This window comes from Callospermophilus lateralis, chromosome 8, assembly GCF_048772815.1.
Source record: "Callospermophilus lateralis isolate mCalLat2 chromosome 8, mCalLat2.hap1, whole genome shotgun sequence".
NCBI lineage: Eukaryota > Metazoa > Chordata > Mammalia > Rodentia > Sciuridae > Callospermophilus > Callospermophilus lateralis.
The window spans coordinates 55,292,556-55,307,564 of record NC_135312.1 but is presented as its reverse complement, the minus strand read 5'-3'; the positions used below and the strand labels follow the sequence as shown (position 1 = coordinate 55,307,564).

The following is a 15,009-nucleotide window of genomic DNA, read 5'->3' as shown; positions in this document are numbered from 1 at the left end:
ATGTGAGGCACTGGGTTCGATCCTCAGCACCACATAAAAATATTTACTATGTCCCTCTATAACTTTAAAAAAAATTTAAAAAACAACTTTCTTTTGAATAGAAACTTTTAGAATATTATTTCAAGATGATTACATCGAAGGAAAAAAATCCATTTTTTAATCACTATAGAGGTTAAATAATCCATTCTTTTGATGTATTTTTACTTGAGTTATGATGATACACTTCATGCTGCCCGTGATCTTTACTCTTTAAATCAGAAGATAATACGTAAGATTTTTGCTACTATATATAATGTATCGAAGGAAACTCAATTTGCAGCTGGGGTTTAAAACGCTAGCCGGAAAAGATGGACCAATGAAATATTATACCAAAGACTAAATTATGCCTAATGTTTAACGAATGCTGATTAACACTTTCGGGAAAGCCAGCATTTCAGCAAAGCATTGACTATTGGGCACTATTATCGTACATAATGTCTAGCGGAAGCAGTTGGATGCACGAAAAATGGTGAGGAACAACTTCTGGACACAAAACCACATAGCAAGCAGAGTTCACTACCAATAACACGATTAGGCTTGGTGAAAACCAAGAGAAAGGCAAACGCAGAAGACTAGATTATAAAGCAAGATCTCCCTAGAGAACACCCCGCCCCTGTCCGCAGTTCCGGTCGGGACCCCAGCCGCTGGAGTTCCTCCAGTGAGTTCCAGAACTGCCTAGTGCCGCGTGGGAAAGGTGGGACTTCCTTAACTCTTACGTCATCTCCAGTGCGACGCAAGACGTCACCTACTTGAATAGGAAGGTCAGTCGGAAGGCTGCGGAACGGCGCGCACGGCTACGCCTAGTACAATTGGCGCCTGCGCGGGGTCTGGATTGAGCGGTGCGAATCGCTGGTCCGGGAATCCCGCGACCAGAGCTCGGCTCCAACGTAGGCATGATGTGTGGGATGGGTGGTCGGTGGCAGCGGTTGCTACCTACCCTACAGCTGCGGACTAGGGGCCTGCCTCTTCTGCCATCCCTCTGGAACGGCGCCAAACCCCCAGCTCTCCCAATGTGGGCGGTGGCGTCAGTTTCTGCAGTGTCCCCTGACGGTGCGGGCGGCTGGTACGAGGCCCTGGCCGCGTCCGCGCCGGTGCGGGCCGCTGAGGAAGTGCTGCTCTGCGCGCACGCCGCCACAGGCCTTCCCTGGTGGGGCAGCATCTTGCTCACCACGGTGGCCCTGCGCGGCGCGGTCACGCTGCCCCTGGCCGCTTACCAGCACTACATCCTGGCCAAGGTGAGGAGCGCCGAGCCGCGCGCATACTTGCTGTCGCCCTAGCAGTGGAGGTTAGACGTCTTCCTGGGTCTCAGATCCCGCTATGGTACCATAGTGTTATTGTTAGTCATAAGGGCCACTTTATTACTAAAAATTCTAAGTAGCATTGGATGTGTAAATATTCTGTCACAGGTGTACCTGAAATTTTCGTTTGTCCTCCTGGGTCTGTGCTCAGAGCACAAGTGGTTACTCAACTTGTTCATGATGAGACCAGTAAAGAAATGAGAATATTGTTTGTATGTACAAATGTTTAAGAACGAATTCTACTACTATGTATAATTATGCACCGATAATTTTTTTCACACTACAAGCAAAAAATAAAGTCATCAAACATTACACTTAAAAAAAATCAGAAGAAATTGTATGGAAAAAACTATGTAACATTAACATCTTAAAAAGTTTTATCAGGCAGTATGTCAGCGGCATTTTTGACCAAAGTATTCCAGCTTATATTTCTTATAAGAAAGAAACTACTAAGGTATCAGTTTGCAAACAATATCTTATCTTGGCACTTACCACCTGTAACAGTTTTGCTGTCACTTGACTTTTTAGGACATCCTTCTCCTTTCTGTGGTGTCAGTATAAAAATACCTTCCTTTACATCACAATTTCATGATATGAAATCATATAACATGAGTTGAAATGCTTTGAAAACAAAAAGGGATTATTATTGTGAGATTTCATAAATATGGTTTTCATATTATTATAGTTAGGAAAAAGTTACTGGAAAGCAAAACAAGAAAGGTATCGGCAGCAGCATGAAGGCAGTGAGCTTCTTTACAGAAAGAACACAGGGCAAGAATAAATGCAGTTTTTAGTTTTGGTTTTGTGGCTATCAGAGCATACTAAAAGCATATTAGTAGAGTGCTGTTTTCTCTGTTTACATTAGTGGAAAATCTAGGGGTGAAACCGTAAAACCCTGGATGCAGTTTTCATTTAATACTTACAATTCTGTGCTGTTATACCTTTTAAAAGTGAGGGAATAGGATTTTAGGGGTTAAATCCCTTACCTAGGATTAGACAACTAGGTATACAAGCTGGAATTTGAATTTGTGACTAAGGACATCCCAAGCAAATTGACATTTTATGCTTAGATTTAAAGTTTCTTGACATAAACCACAATTTTAAAATGAAGGAAGAATAAAATTATGAAAGGTTATGAATAAGATTCTTTATGTGCTTATAACAAGTTCTACTTTTTCTTTAGCTAGGTGGAAAATTTGCAACCAGAAATAAAAAACATTGCCAAGCATCTTAATCATGAAGTTGCAGTTTATGCAAATCAGTTGGGATGGTCCAAGAGAGTTACCAGGTAAGTAATTTTATGCATATAAGACCACAAATTATCTGTGTGTGTGTGTGTGTGTGTGTGTGTGTGAGAGAGAGAGAGAGAGAGAGAGAAAGAGAGAAATGTGTAAGTGATGTTAATTATTGGTTTGGGTAAATTTGTCAGGAAAGTAGTTCCTATTTCATATTCTAATAAATCAGTATGTGGCATAATACTTTTATACATTGAATAAAAAGCAAAAAAATAGAACAGCAAAGATAAGAGCCTACTCATGGTTTTTATTTCTGAGATACCAACTTGCCCAGTTCTCCAAATCCTGAGTTCTTTTGATCCTTTCACCTCAGCCTCCCAAATTCTAGGACTACCTTATTCAGCTTTATTCCTATTCTTGAGGGACTCGAGCCCACTGAAAAAGGCCTATCATAAATAATGATGACAGTGAATTAAGGAGAGTATAAAGAGATGTGCAAAGAGCTAGGGCATTGATGAAGGTTTTATGACATGAAGATACTTTGCCATTCTGTTGGAATATTGGTCCAGAAATTTGCAAATTTGACCTTTTTGAAAAGATACAGATAATAGACCATATGAAAGGGGACATAGAAAATGTTAATGCCATAGTAGAAGTATTTACATAGCCATGGTGCTGCCCAAACCACTGTGGTGGTTCTGTGCCTCTTGGAAAGCCCTTGTCCAAAGGTGCTTTACTGTGCCCAAGGATGTCTGTAGTCATCTACTGGGAACTAAGCTACTCACTAGTTGATTTCCAGTCTTTATTAGACTGTAACAAAGTAGTCACCAGTTCACAGCAATGAGAAAAATAAGTGTTGAATGTATTGTTATTCATATATTTTATATAGATGTATATTTGCTATCTTTAATATGAGCGTGTATCTATATTTAGTGCAAAAAAGACCTGACATTTTAAAAAATTTTTGTGATAGATCAATGTCTATTTGATAAAAGTAGGCAAGCCTATAGTTTTGAAATTTTATCTTTCAGAGAAAATTGATTATTTTTGCCAAAAGCAAAAAGAACAGATTAATAGCTATTCACCTGGGTTGTGAACACAGCCTAGATTGTGGCACCTTGCTTTTGTAGCACTGGCAGGATGGTTGGCCTGATCCATCCTTATACAAACTGTTGACTTTGTAGGAAGACTTATCTGATGAGGGCTTCCTGTATTTTTAGCCGTGTTGTGTTGGGAGTCTGTTAGGTTATATAATACTTCCAAAGCCATGCTTATGTGGAAGTCTGGTTTGTTCGATGACTGAAAGTCATTCAGGAACCAAAATGTGCAGGTGTCATTAGAGAAGTAACTAGAAGTAAAGTTAGAAAAAGAGAAAGGCCTGAATGTATTATCTTAATTCAATACTATAATTTGATTAAATTGAACAAAACTATTGAATGCCTGCCTTATACAAAATGTATGATATAGGAAACTGGGTGCAGTAGTGCATACATATAATCCCTTTGACTCAGGAGGCTGAGGCAAGAGGATCACAGGTTGGAGACCAGCATCAGCAACTAGTGAGACCTTTTGTCAGAATACAAAAAGGGCTAGGGATGTAGCTCAGTGATAGTGCTCCCCTGGATTTAATCCCTAATGCCATATGTATATAATGTAAGAGATTTAAAGATGAATAAAACCGAACACTTGCCCCTCAAGGAAACTAGACTTATGAACAGAAGTAATTAATGTGGTAAACAGAAAACAGATTGAGAGAATCTTCGGCAAGAGAGTTCACTGAAACATGGAGATCAATTTTATAGTCCAAGAGAATATACAGTACAAAATCACATAGCTACAAAAGATAGAGATCAAGTAATAAGGTTTAGCCATGCACAGATTTGAGTAAAATGGACTTCCAGCTTTAATATTTCTGATATTAATTGTAATTAGACCATGTCAGGAGTGAAATTTTCTGTTAAAATCTAATTGACTTCCAGACACAGTGGTGCAAGCTGTAATCCTAGCAAGTCTAGAGGCTAAGGCAGGAGGATCCCAAGATGCCAGCGTCAGCAATTCAATGAGGTCCCAAACAGCTTAGCGAGACCCTGTTTTAATAAAAGATAAAATGGGCTGGGGACATAACTCTGTGGTAAAGCACCCCTAGGATTAATCTCCAGTACAGCAACAACAACAATAAAACAAAAGGAAAAAAAAATACTGAATTGGCTAAAGACCACCAGAGACAAAGCCTGTAGTCTGAAGGTGTCAGATTTATCACATTGTTATGCAATTTTGTACATTGCTATAGAAGTTTCAGTAAAGGTTTAATTTGCCTGCACAGCATATCATAATCAAGACCCCTTATCTGTAATCATAGCTTGTGTGTGTTTGTGCTTTGGGGATGAAGAACTACCAGCAGTCAAATGATATTATCTTTCCCTCTTCCCTCAAAATAGGCTCACTTATCTAAAGAATATGAGGAGGCTTGTTTCAGAGCTGTATGTTCGGGACAACTGCCACCCTTTCAAAGCCACTGTGTTGGTCTGGATTCAGCTTCCAATGTGGATCTTCATATCTGTTGCCCTCCGGAATTTTAGCACAGCGGGTGCACATTCAGAAGGTAATTATTATAGAAGTTCTGCTTCCCCAAATAAGTTCTTTAACATTTTTTTTGTACTTAGGAAAGAAAAAAAAATCATAGTTTTTATAATTACTATTTACTCTCTTTCTCACGAGGTATAGAATTTAAAATCTGAAGTGTATATAGGCTAGCTCTCTTAAGAAAAATATTTTGTATTGAGTAAAAAATAACAAAAAAGAAGAAAACATATTGTGAATAAAAATAACCTTTTAAAACCTTTAAAGTCTCTAGTGTTAGGGGTACTTTATTAGAATTGTCAAGCTACTTAGGTTTTGTATACTTTGCTGTTTTTAAGAATTCTATTATTTGATTTATAAAACTGTTTCAGCAGGTTTTTCTGTTCAGGAACAATTAGCTACTGGTGGGATCCTCTGGTTTCCTGATCTCACTGTGCTGGATTCTACTTGGATTCTTCCTGTCTCCCTCGGTGTCACCAATTTATTAATAGTGGAGGTCAGTGATTTTAAATGATACTTGTTTGACATTTAAGTCATTAGAACTTTTGTTACTACTCTTCTGACATCAAATATATGTGTTTGAGTTGGTGGAGATACTTCTGAGCTGCAATTGAGACATTAACTGAGGCCAGTCCCTTAACCTTTCTGCATCATAAAATTCTCATAATTAAAATAAGATCACTGAGTTAGAACACTTCCAATGTCTCTTTCAGCTCTCAAAATACCTGATTTTAATACATTCAGTTTTATAATTTACTTTTGGTACATATATTAATTAAGATTCTTGATCAATCTGATTTTATTCCCACAATAAGTAGTATTTTGTGTGTATGCATAAAATGAAAATTTGTAGGTCAGAAACACGGTCAGTACCTGACTGCCATTTTCTTGCTAAATGATCTTAGAAAAGTCATGGAATTTCTTTTACAAGATGAATTGAGAAAATACATAAATATAAGGTATGTCCTCTTGGTCTTCTCTAAGCCATTATTGTGTGCTGCCTTATCAACAGTTTGAAGGCATGCTTATAATTTCATAAAGAACTCTTCTCAATTGAGTGTGGTGGCACATTGTTGTAATCCCAGCAACTCAAGAGGCTGAGGCAGGAGGATTGCAAATTCGAGGCCAGCCTAAGAAAATTAGCAAGGGCCTGTCTTGATATTTAAAAAAATTTTATTTTTTAAAGGCTGGGGATATAGCTTGGTGGTTAAAATTCCCTACGTTCTGTCCACAGAAATATAGACATACACACATGCACACACACAAAGTCTTGGACTCAGACTCTGAATAGACCATACATAGACCTGGAAGAAACCTTAAATTTTCTTTTTGGTACTGGGGAGTGAACCAAGGGGGACTCTTCCACTGAGCTATATCCGCAGCTGTTTTTATTAATTTTGTAAAGTCACTGCGGCTGGCCTTGAGCTTGCAGTTCTCCTGCGTCAGGTCCCTAGTTGCTGGAATTAGAGACATGTACCACCATTACTGGCTAGAAATTTTTTACCATGGTTGGAATCTCACAGACCTCAGGTCCACTGATCCTTGGGAAATCTAAACATCTTTTTAAAAATATTTCTTGTATACTGTTTATTTATTTTTTCAAATAAGGAAAATGAAGATGATAAAGCCTAAGGTCTTGGGTAAAAATTTCTTGAGGAAAAACTTCATTTGTAGTCTAAATATATTTCCTAAGAGCACCTAGCATAGCCCCCTGAATTGGTTGATTGTGAATATTTGGTATAAAAAATGTAGTGGTAAATAAAGGTTAAAATTAATTAATATCAGTGCTCTGGTCTTTTTCTCCATACCCTCTAATGACTAATAAAAGCTTGTTTTTATTTAATATACAATATGTGCTGGACATTTTTGTACACAGTGTATATGAATTAACTCATTTAATTGTTAATCCTACTATAATGACCCCATTTTAAGGAGCAGGGGGAAAAAGGCACAGAAAGGTTTAAAGTGTCGCAATGTTATTCAGCCACTAAAACTGCAGGGCCGTTGTCTGACCCTAGCTAGTTTGGTTCTGCAGTCATGATAATTACACTGTGCTTCCTCTTAAATAATTCACACATTATAACGACTTTTTCTAGCCTTGGTTCTCCCCTTTACTCCATGTAATCAGGTCACAAATCTATGAGGTATCTATTCAGTGTCTTTTCTATACCAGTCACTATATTTAGGTGGCAACAAATAAAGGCAATGATTTCTACATAGTTCATGTCTTTCAGGGATTCTTTAAGCTCCATTTAAGAATTCTGCATAATTGGGGCTGGGGGTGTAGCTCACTTGGGTAGAGTGCTTGCCTCAGATGCAGAAGGCTCTGGGTTCAATCCCTAGCATCACCACCAAAAAAAAAAAAAAAAAAAGGGACAACTTAGAGTAGAGGAAGAATTCTGCATAATTATTAAGATTGTTTTTTTAAGAAAAATGATCAGTCACATAAAGTTATCTTAAAGCTTAAGTTATTTTAAAGCTTGTCTGATATAATATGCATTGTACTAATCATTGTATGTATACATATATTCTCCCCCTTCAGATTTTTGCTCTACAGAAAATTGGAATGTCTCGTTTTCAGACGTATATTACATACTTTGTCCGTGCTTTATCAGTATTGATGATTCCAGTTGCTGCAACAGTACCTTCTGTGAGTAAGCACCAGCATTGAGTGTGTCATGTGCTAAATCTTCTCCTGAGCTTAAACTGACTGGGATCTTGCCTCTTTTATTGAGTTTCCTCTGACCACTTGATCTCTTACTGATATGGTAATGTGTATGATAACTAAGCTACTGTTTCTATCCCTAAGAAATTTGGACATTTCTCGGGATTGGTTAATCTTCTTTTATGTAAATATGTCTTAACTCTCCTACTAAATCAAATTCCTTTTTCCTGCCTCTGTTTTTTAATCTTGCAAAGTATTTTGCATCATACCAAATATAGTATTTGCCCTATTTAATTAGTTGATATATTGAACTTTTTCTTTCTGTATAGACAGACTAAAGAAATTAGTTATATTACTTACCCTTTTAACAACATTATGAGAAAAGTACATTTGTCCTTATTTATAGCTAATTAAACTTTTGATAAAAAATAGAATTTGTTTTAAGTTATTTCAGTCCTTTGTGTATTTCCCACAGATACTTTAAAGCTGTGGTAGGTAGCTCCATTTTTACTCAAAGCCAACACAGACCATTAAGTAGAATATACTTGTTGCTAGTAGTTAGGGTTATATCAGCAAATATTTAAGTAATTCAGAGTAGTTTTAGAAATTAGGAGTAATATGTTTTTTACATCAAAATGTGTTTTTTAATCTATCACTTGAATATAATTCTGTCTTTAATCCTGTGCAAAATAAGTAAGGTTTCTCATCTCTGAGATACACATCATAATGTCTATGAGAATTACTGAAAAAGCATCAAGTACCTGTTGTAGTACTTTCTATATAATGGTAGTATTGTAAAATATCCCATAAAAGTAGAATAGTACAAAATTCATTGCATTTCTGGGAATAAACAATACCAGTTCAATCAGAGAAACTCCCCCTAATGAAATAAATAGGAGCAATGAAGTTTCAGTGAAGGATCAGATTCAGAGTAACACATCTAAAAAATAGTGTCTTGAGTACCAAAGCTTATTCTGTCAAACATAGGAAACCAAGAATTAGGTCCTTTAGGGATGGTGTGCCAACTTCTGAAGACAGTGGAGACCCACCTGCTTCTCTTTCTTTTTTTTTTTTTCTTTTGTGAAACTGGAGCTTAAACTTAGGGGTGCTTTACCACTGCATCCAATCTTAAATGCTTTTTGTAAAATTTTTTGAGACAGACTCTCCTAAGTTGCTGAGACTGGTCTTGAACTTGCTATCCTTCTGACTCAGCTTCTCAAGTCACTGGGATTACGTGTGCCTGCCTATCTCTGCTCCAACATCCATAGTCTGTGATTTCTCTCCCTAAGGCTACAGGATGATCATGATGACTTCTAGAGCTTGCTATCTTGCTGCTTTAAATACATTCAGCTCCTTTTAATAAGCATTGCCAGCTATCCCACCAAACTATTGTGTTTATATCTTAATATGTGGCCACACTTGACTGCTGAAGAGACTTGGGAAGTATGTATAGACCCTCTCCCCCTCCAGATGGCAGTGTACCCAACTGAAAAAATCTGGATTTTGTTGCTCAGGAAGAAGAGGGATTGATATTTACATGATAAATTATAGTCAATGAGGTTAGGCATAGGTGGTTTTCTGGTTGATGGATAAGTCAAGTGATGATAGCTAATGTTTATTCAGTGTTGACTTTTGTGCCAGGCGCTGTAAAATGGTTTAAGTACATTACCTCATTTAAATCTCTATACTTTGGTGCTGAGGAAACTGAGGCACAAGTAGGTTAAATAACTCCCAAATTCACTTACCTGCTTATGCTGAGTCTTACCACACATCCAGGCTATTTGGCTGTTGCTCCTAACTGCTATGCTAATCTACCTTTGATGACATTTTGTATTCTGCCATGAAAGACTTATTTTGGAACAGATGCAAATGCTTAACATAGGCCACATACTGTGCTTATTACCACACTATATGAAATATCTCATTTATTCCTCAAAGCAGTCTTTTGAGGTGCATTAGTTTCTGGCCTATTTTAGGTGAAGCAATTGAAACAAAGGAAAATAATTTATGAAAAGTCAGATAAATAGCAAATAGGATCAAACTAAGGCATTTGTCTCTACAACCAGGACTGAACAACCACAAGATTTTGCTTGGGGGGCCTGACCCAATGACAAAAGTTTAGAACAGATTTGTTGTATAGGAGTGTTTTGAGAGGCTGTAGAACTTGGTCATTGACCTAAATAAACAGTCTGGATGATAACAAAAAAGAAAGATGCAGCTAATGCTGAAGCTCTCTCAAGAAGGGAGAGATAATGCATTCCTGATTCCTCTGAAACACTGGTTATGGGGAATATTTGGGGAAGATAAATGAGTACATGGGGAAAATAAGGACTAGGGAGTCTTAATATTGCTATCACAAATAGCCACAGCCCCATTTTTCGTATTCTACCCTCAATATATAATCAGTTTGTCAGAACCTTTGGTGGAGAAAAATATGCTTAATTGCCAAAGTGGGGGTGAGATCACTCCTGGGCCTCACCTGACAACTGCTTTCCGCCATCCATTTACCAAAAATACTTCTTTTTGCTTTTGGTTTTTCTTTCAACTTACTTTCTTATTAGATCCCTCACAATATATAATAACTGCACATGTTAGCTTGGTCCCAGTGTACTTTTATTTAGAGATTTTTATTTTCTTTTTTATTGCTTTTTTTGTCTCTGGACTTTGTATCCTTCAAGAATGGACAGGCACTAATATCCATGTTCTCTCTTTTTAGTCAGTTGTTCTCTACTGGCTGTGCTCCAGCTTCATGGGCCTTTCACAGAACTTGCTGCTGCGTTCTCCTAGATTTCGCCAATTTTGCCGAATACCGTTGACCAAGTCCAATTCAGATACTCCTTATAAAGACCTCTTTGCTGCCTTCTATGCCAAGTTCATTTCAAGAAAATGACATATTTTCCAATAATTTTGAAATGATTGTTTCATTATGACTTTAATGTATTAAGTTTAGATATTTAGGTATTATTTAATTTGCCTTTATTTAAAAATCATGAACTCTATGAAAATGTATGGGTTAAGCTATAATCTAGATATATTTGACAATAATTAAAATCTTTGAAGTACTAGAAATGTAGTATGCTTAATTGTGAAAGAGTATGAGAATGAAACTTAAGTATCTGTCCCAGTTCATAAAATTACAACTTGTTAGAGGTGTTTAGAGAATGGGATAACAAATGATGTCAAATTGTACAAAAGTCCCACACATTAAAGTTTTGTAAAATAAAAGGATATAGTGAGATGATTCTTAGTATTTTGCATAGGGGCAGAATTACAGACTTAAGTTTAAGTGTACATTCTACTGGGTACAGTATCACATACCTGTAATTCCAGCTACTCAGGAGGATGAGGCAGGAGGATCAAAAGTTTGCAGCCAGCCTGGGCAACTTAGCAAGATCCTGTCTCAAAATTAAGAATAAATAAATAAATGAATGGATGAATGAACAAATGAACGAACGAACGAATGAACGAACTAGAAGTGGTAGAGCACTTTGCTTGTCTTGTATGTGCTAGGCTCTGCCTGGGTTTAATCCCATGTACCACCAAAGAAAAAAGAAAAAAAAAACACCTATACATTCCATTTTCAAAATATTTAAGAACTCTGGAATACAGAATATGACACTATTTACTGCTAGAGCCTAAAGTAGAAATTTTTAGGCATTAAGTTTATTTAGCCAAAGATAGAAAACTAGAAGGGCTGTTACATATTATGAAGGTGTTTTTAAACATTTATTTGGAAGGATAAAGTATTCTAGTGGGCTTGTGAAAGAGACTTAACATAGGAAAATTTGACAGGTAACAGAAGTTATGACTCCAGTTTTTTGCTTAATTTTGAACCATGATAAAATTAATTATGATTGAATATTTAGGAATAAGTTTGGCAGATAAATTTGAGAAGATTATAAATTTTCCTTGAGATAAAATGTGACCTGATTCTAAGAAACCTTGTCATACCATCTTTTTTTTGGTAGGTGGGGAGTACTGGGGATTGAACTCATGGGCACTTGACTAATGAGCCATATCCCCATATTTTATTTAGAGTCAGGGTCTTAATGAGTGCTTAGCGCCTCACCATTGCTGAGGCTGGCTTTGAACTCATCATCCTCCTGTGTCAGCTTCCCGATCCACTGGGATTACAGGTCACATAATTGCAAGTGAAGTTGTGCAGTTCAGAGACTGAGCTATTTGAGTGTTTTCCATCATCACCAAGTAGACCCTTGTCTCCATGAGCAGCTGAAAGCCGTAACATTCTAAGAGCTTAGAACTGTTAGTGGCTAGAATGCCAGCAAACAAAGCAAAATGAAAACAACTGAACCAAACTGATGTCAGCTGAGGACTAACAGCCACAGAGACAATATCATTGGGTGACTGGAACAAATTATGATTGCAAAGCCTTAGTGTGATACAGTCTAAAAGCAAAAGGAATTACTAGGAAATTGTGAACTTCATACAATAATTAAAATTCTCTCATTGATATTGCATTGTTATGTTTTGAACATTTTTGTTGTCAGATGAAAAATAGTTGTATTCATTAGGTGTATTAGTTTGTGCTACCAAGACAAATTCTATTCTCATACCACCAAGAAGATATTATTGAATATATTTATTGGGAATATTATAAGATTCATGTTTTCAAAATACACTTTAAGATTGTAGAATTTGTAGGGTCAACCCAAAGTTGCTTACAATCTGGTCATATGGATCACCCCTGGAAAAAAAGGATTACTTCCACAAAAGAGGATCCTTCATCCCCCATGTTCAGAATGCCTGACTTTCATGTCTGTTTTACCTGTCTTTCCACAATCCCAATTAAGAAGGTTTTATGAAAGTATTTTGATAGTGATTGATTGATATCCATAGGAACCACAAGGCCTGACTGATATAAAAAATAAAAACAAAAGGAATGTCTGCAAAATGCCCAAGTGTTATCAATGAGATTTAAATTAAAGAATACTTTCCTCCACAGACCTTGCCTTGTTCTCAGAACACTTAACTTTTGCTTTGCTGTAACTTGAACAAGAAGACTTATTAATGTAGTTATACTGAAAGAGTAAGTCCTAAAGAGAATCTTGTTTCCTCAGGTTGTACCACTGACTGCCTTCTTAGGTAAGTTTGACAAGATATTTTTGCCTTTTATTGCCTAGTCTTATACTGCTGATTTTTTTTTTTTTGGGGGGGGGGCGCGGTGTTAAATGAGAACTTCTGGGTATTTTAATTAAAATTTTTGATGAAAAGACCTGGAAATAAAAATAAATGCTCCGACAGAACAGTCACTCTTATTGACTTATTCTACATGAGGCAACAACAAAAAAAGACATATCTTTGAAGATCTTCGCCAGACTTCAGAGGTCCAAGAACTCTGTTACAAGTTGCTATGGAAATGCCCAATTTGTGTTTTTTAAATATTTTGAAATTTCACAGGCGTGCTTCTTTCCCTTTATATTCCTAACAAGGCAATTACATTTATTTTGCCCTATTTGAGAATTGGAAAGATGGTACTGTATTTGATTTAGCTTTGATTTTTATCACTTTATTATGGGAAAATCATAGCTCTGCAAGACAACTTGAAAATGGAATGTGAAATATACCTATGTTCATTTGTCTCCAGCTGCATTTGTGTGTGTTCCAACTTGCATACAATTAATAATTTGAGAAATTTATTCTAATTATAACCTCAAGCTTCTGGAATGTTTGTGAATGATGAATGCTTCTGAGGGTGGGAGAATTAAAAATATAAAATCTGTATTATGAGATTTCAGCTTCTTATTCCATGCTGTTTGAAATTTGTTTCGTGGGTTGATACAGGCGAGAAATTTTTGTTAAGCTTTATAGAAGCTCTAGTTTAGCCTACAAATATTAATTTTCAAATATACATGTCCCATTTTGGATTCCAAATAAAAAATAGTATTCCCATTTAAAATTATACTCATAAGCAAATGTGATTTCAAAATGAAATATCTTCTGCCTCATCTTTCTCACCACTCCTCCTCCAATGAACTAAACTTTTTAGATGAATTATTATGGTTTATTCTTGAATGTCTATGTGATAATGTGTTATTTCACTTAAAATACAGCTTATTATCTTTCACAAATTCCATAGTTGCAAATTCACCTACTCACCAAAACTTATTTGTGACCCCCCCCCCAAATCAATATTAGTATCAGTTTTGTTATCATGAGCAGATAAGCCCATGCCCAGACAGAACAACAAAAACTTAAGATCACCCTGTGCTGAAGTCAAACGGGTTGATGTTTTGCTGTAACTTTCTTTTTTCAGCTCTCATGTGGTGAACAAACAACCTTCTGGTCAATGTAGGAAAATGTTTTTCTCTTTGTGAACTTTTTGTTGATGATGTTGCTATCTAAAATGACCCCTAAGCATAGTGCTGAAATGCTGTCTAGTGACCTTAAGCACAAGGAACACAGTATTGTGCCAGATGCAATGGCATGGCCTTGTAATCCCAGCAATGCTGGAGGCTAAGGCAGTAGAATGGCAAGTTTGAAACCAGCCTCAGCAACTTAGCAAGAGCCTGTCTCAAAATAAGAAATACAAAATTCTGGGGATATGGCTCAGTGGTATAGCACCCCTGAGTTCAATCTCCAGTGCCAAAAGAAAAGGTAAATTACCTATGTTAGATTAACTGCTTAGGTATGATGTTATAGTGCTATTGGACACAAGTTCCATGTTAATGAGTCAATATAGAATCTTGTTCTCTATGTGTTTCTGTTTAAAGACACTGTGTGTGTGTGTGTGTGTGTGTGTGTGTGTGTGTGTGTGTATATATATATATATATATATATATATATATATATATATATATATATATATTAATCCCTTTTATCTGTGGTCAAACTGTTGTAAATTGGAGGTTCTCTGTGCTACCAGAAATGAGTGTTTGTGCCAAAGACCTAATATCAGAGCACTTAACATTCTGCTCAGCACACTGCAGATTGCACAGATGCAATAATAATCACAATTTGATTGCTATGTGTACTGCCCTACTGTGACATTTGCCTTTATTCAGTTTATGTCCAATCAAAACAAGAAAAGTGGAATTAAATGTGCTTTTAAGGCAGAGTAGAGTGAGGATTACTTTGTTACTGAATCCAGTGGCAAAACATTTTGTTCATTATAATTGCTTGGCTAAAACAAGATAATATATGATGACATTATCAGACATCACAATATTCCCAA

General features: G+C 36.5%; 1 protein-coding gene across 2 annotated transcripts; it reads left to right on the top strand.

The window, feature by feature from the left end:
- Positions 1–820: 820 nt before the first annotated feature.
- Positions 821–13,567, top strand: Cox18 (cytochrome c oxidase assembly factor COX18). 2 transcript variants are annotated; one of them, XM_076864122.2, is made up of 6 exons: positions 821–1,274; positions 2,525–2,625; positions 5,011–5,174; positions 5,527–5,648; positions 7,695–7,802; positions 10,534–13,567. In XM_076864122.2, exons 1-6 carry the CDS (start codon positions 933–935, stop codon positions 10,705–10,707), a joined length of 1,011 nt encoding a protein of 336 aa, XP_076720237.1. In that variant the 5' UTR covers positions 821–932; the 3' UTR covers positions 10,708–13,567. The 2 variants fall into 2 exon arrangements, with proteins under 2 accessions (XP_076720237.1, XP_076720236.1); XM_076864121.2 differs by having other exon boundaries at positions 5,524–5,648.
- The last annotated feature ends 1,442 nt before the right edge of the window (positions 13,568–15,009 follow it).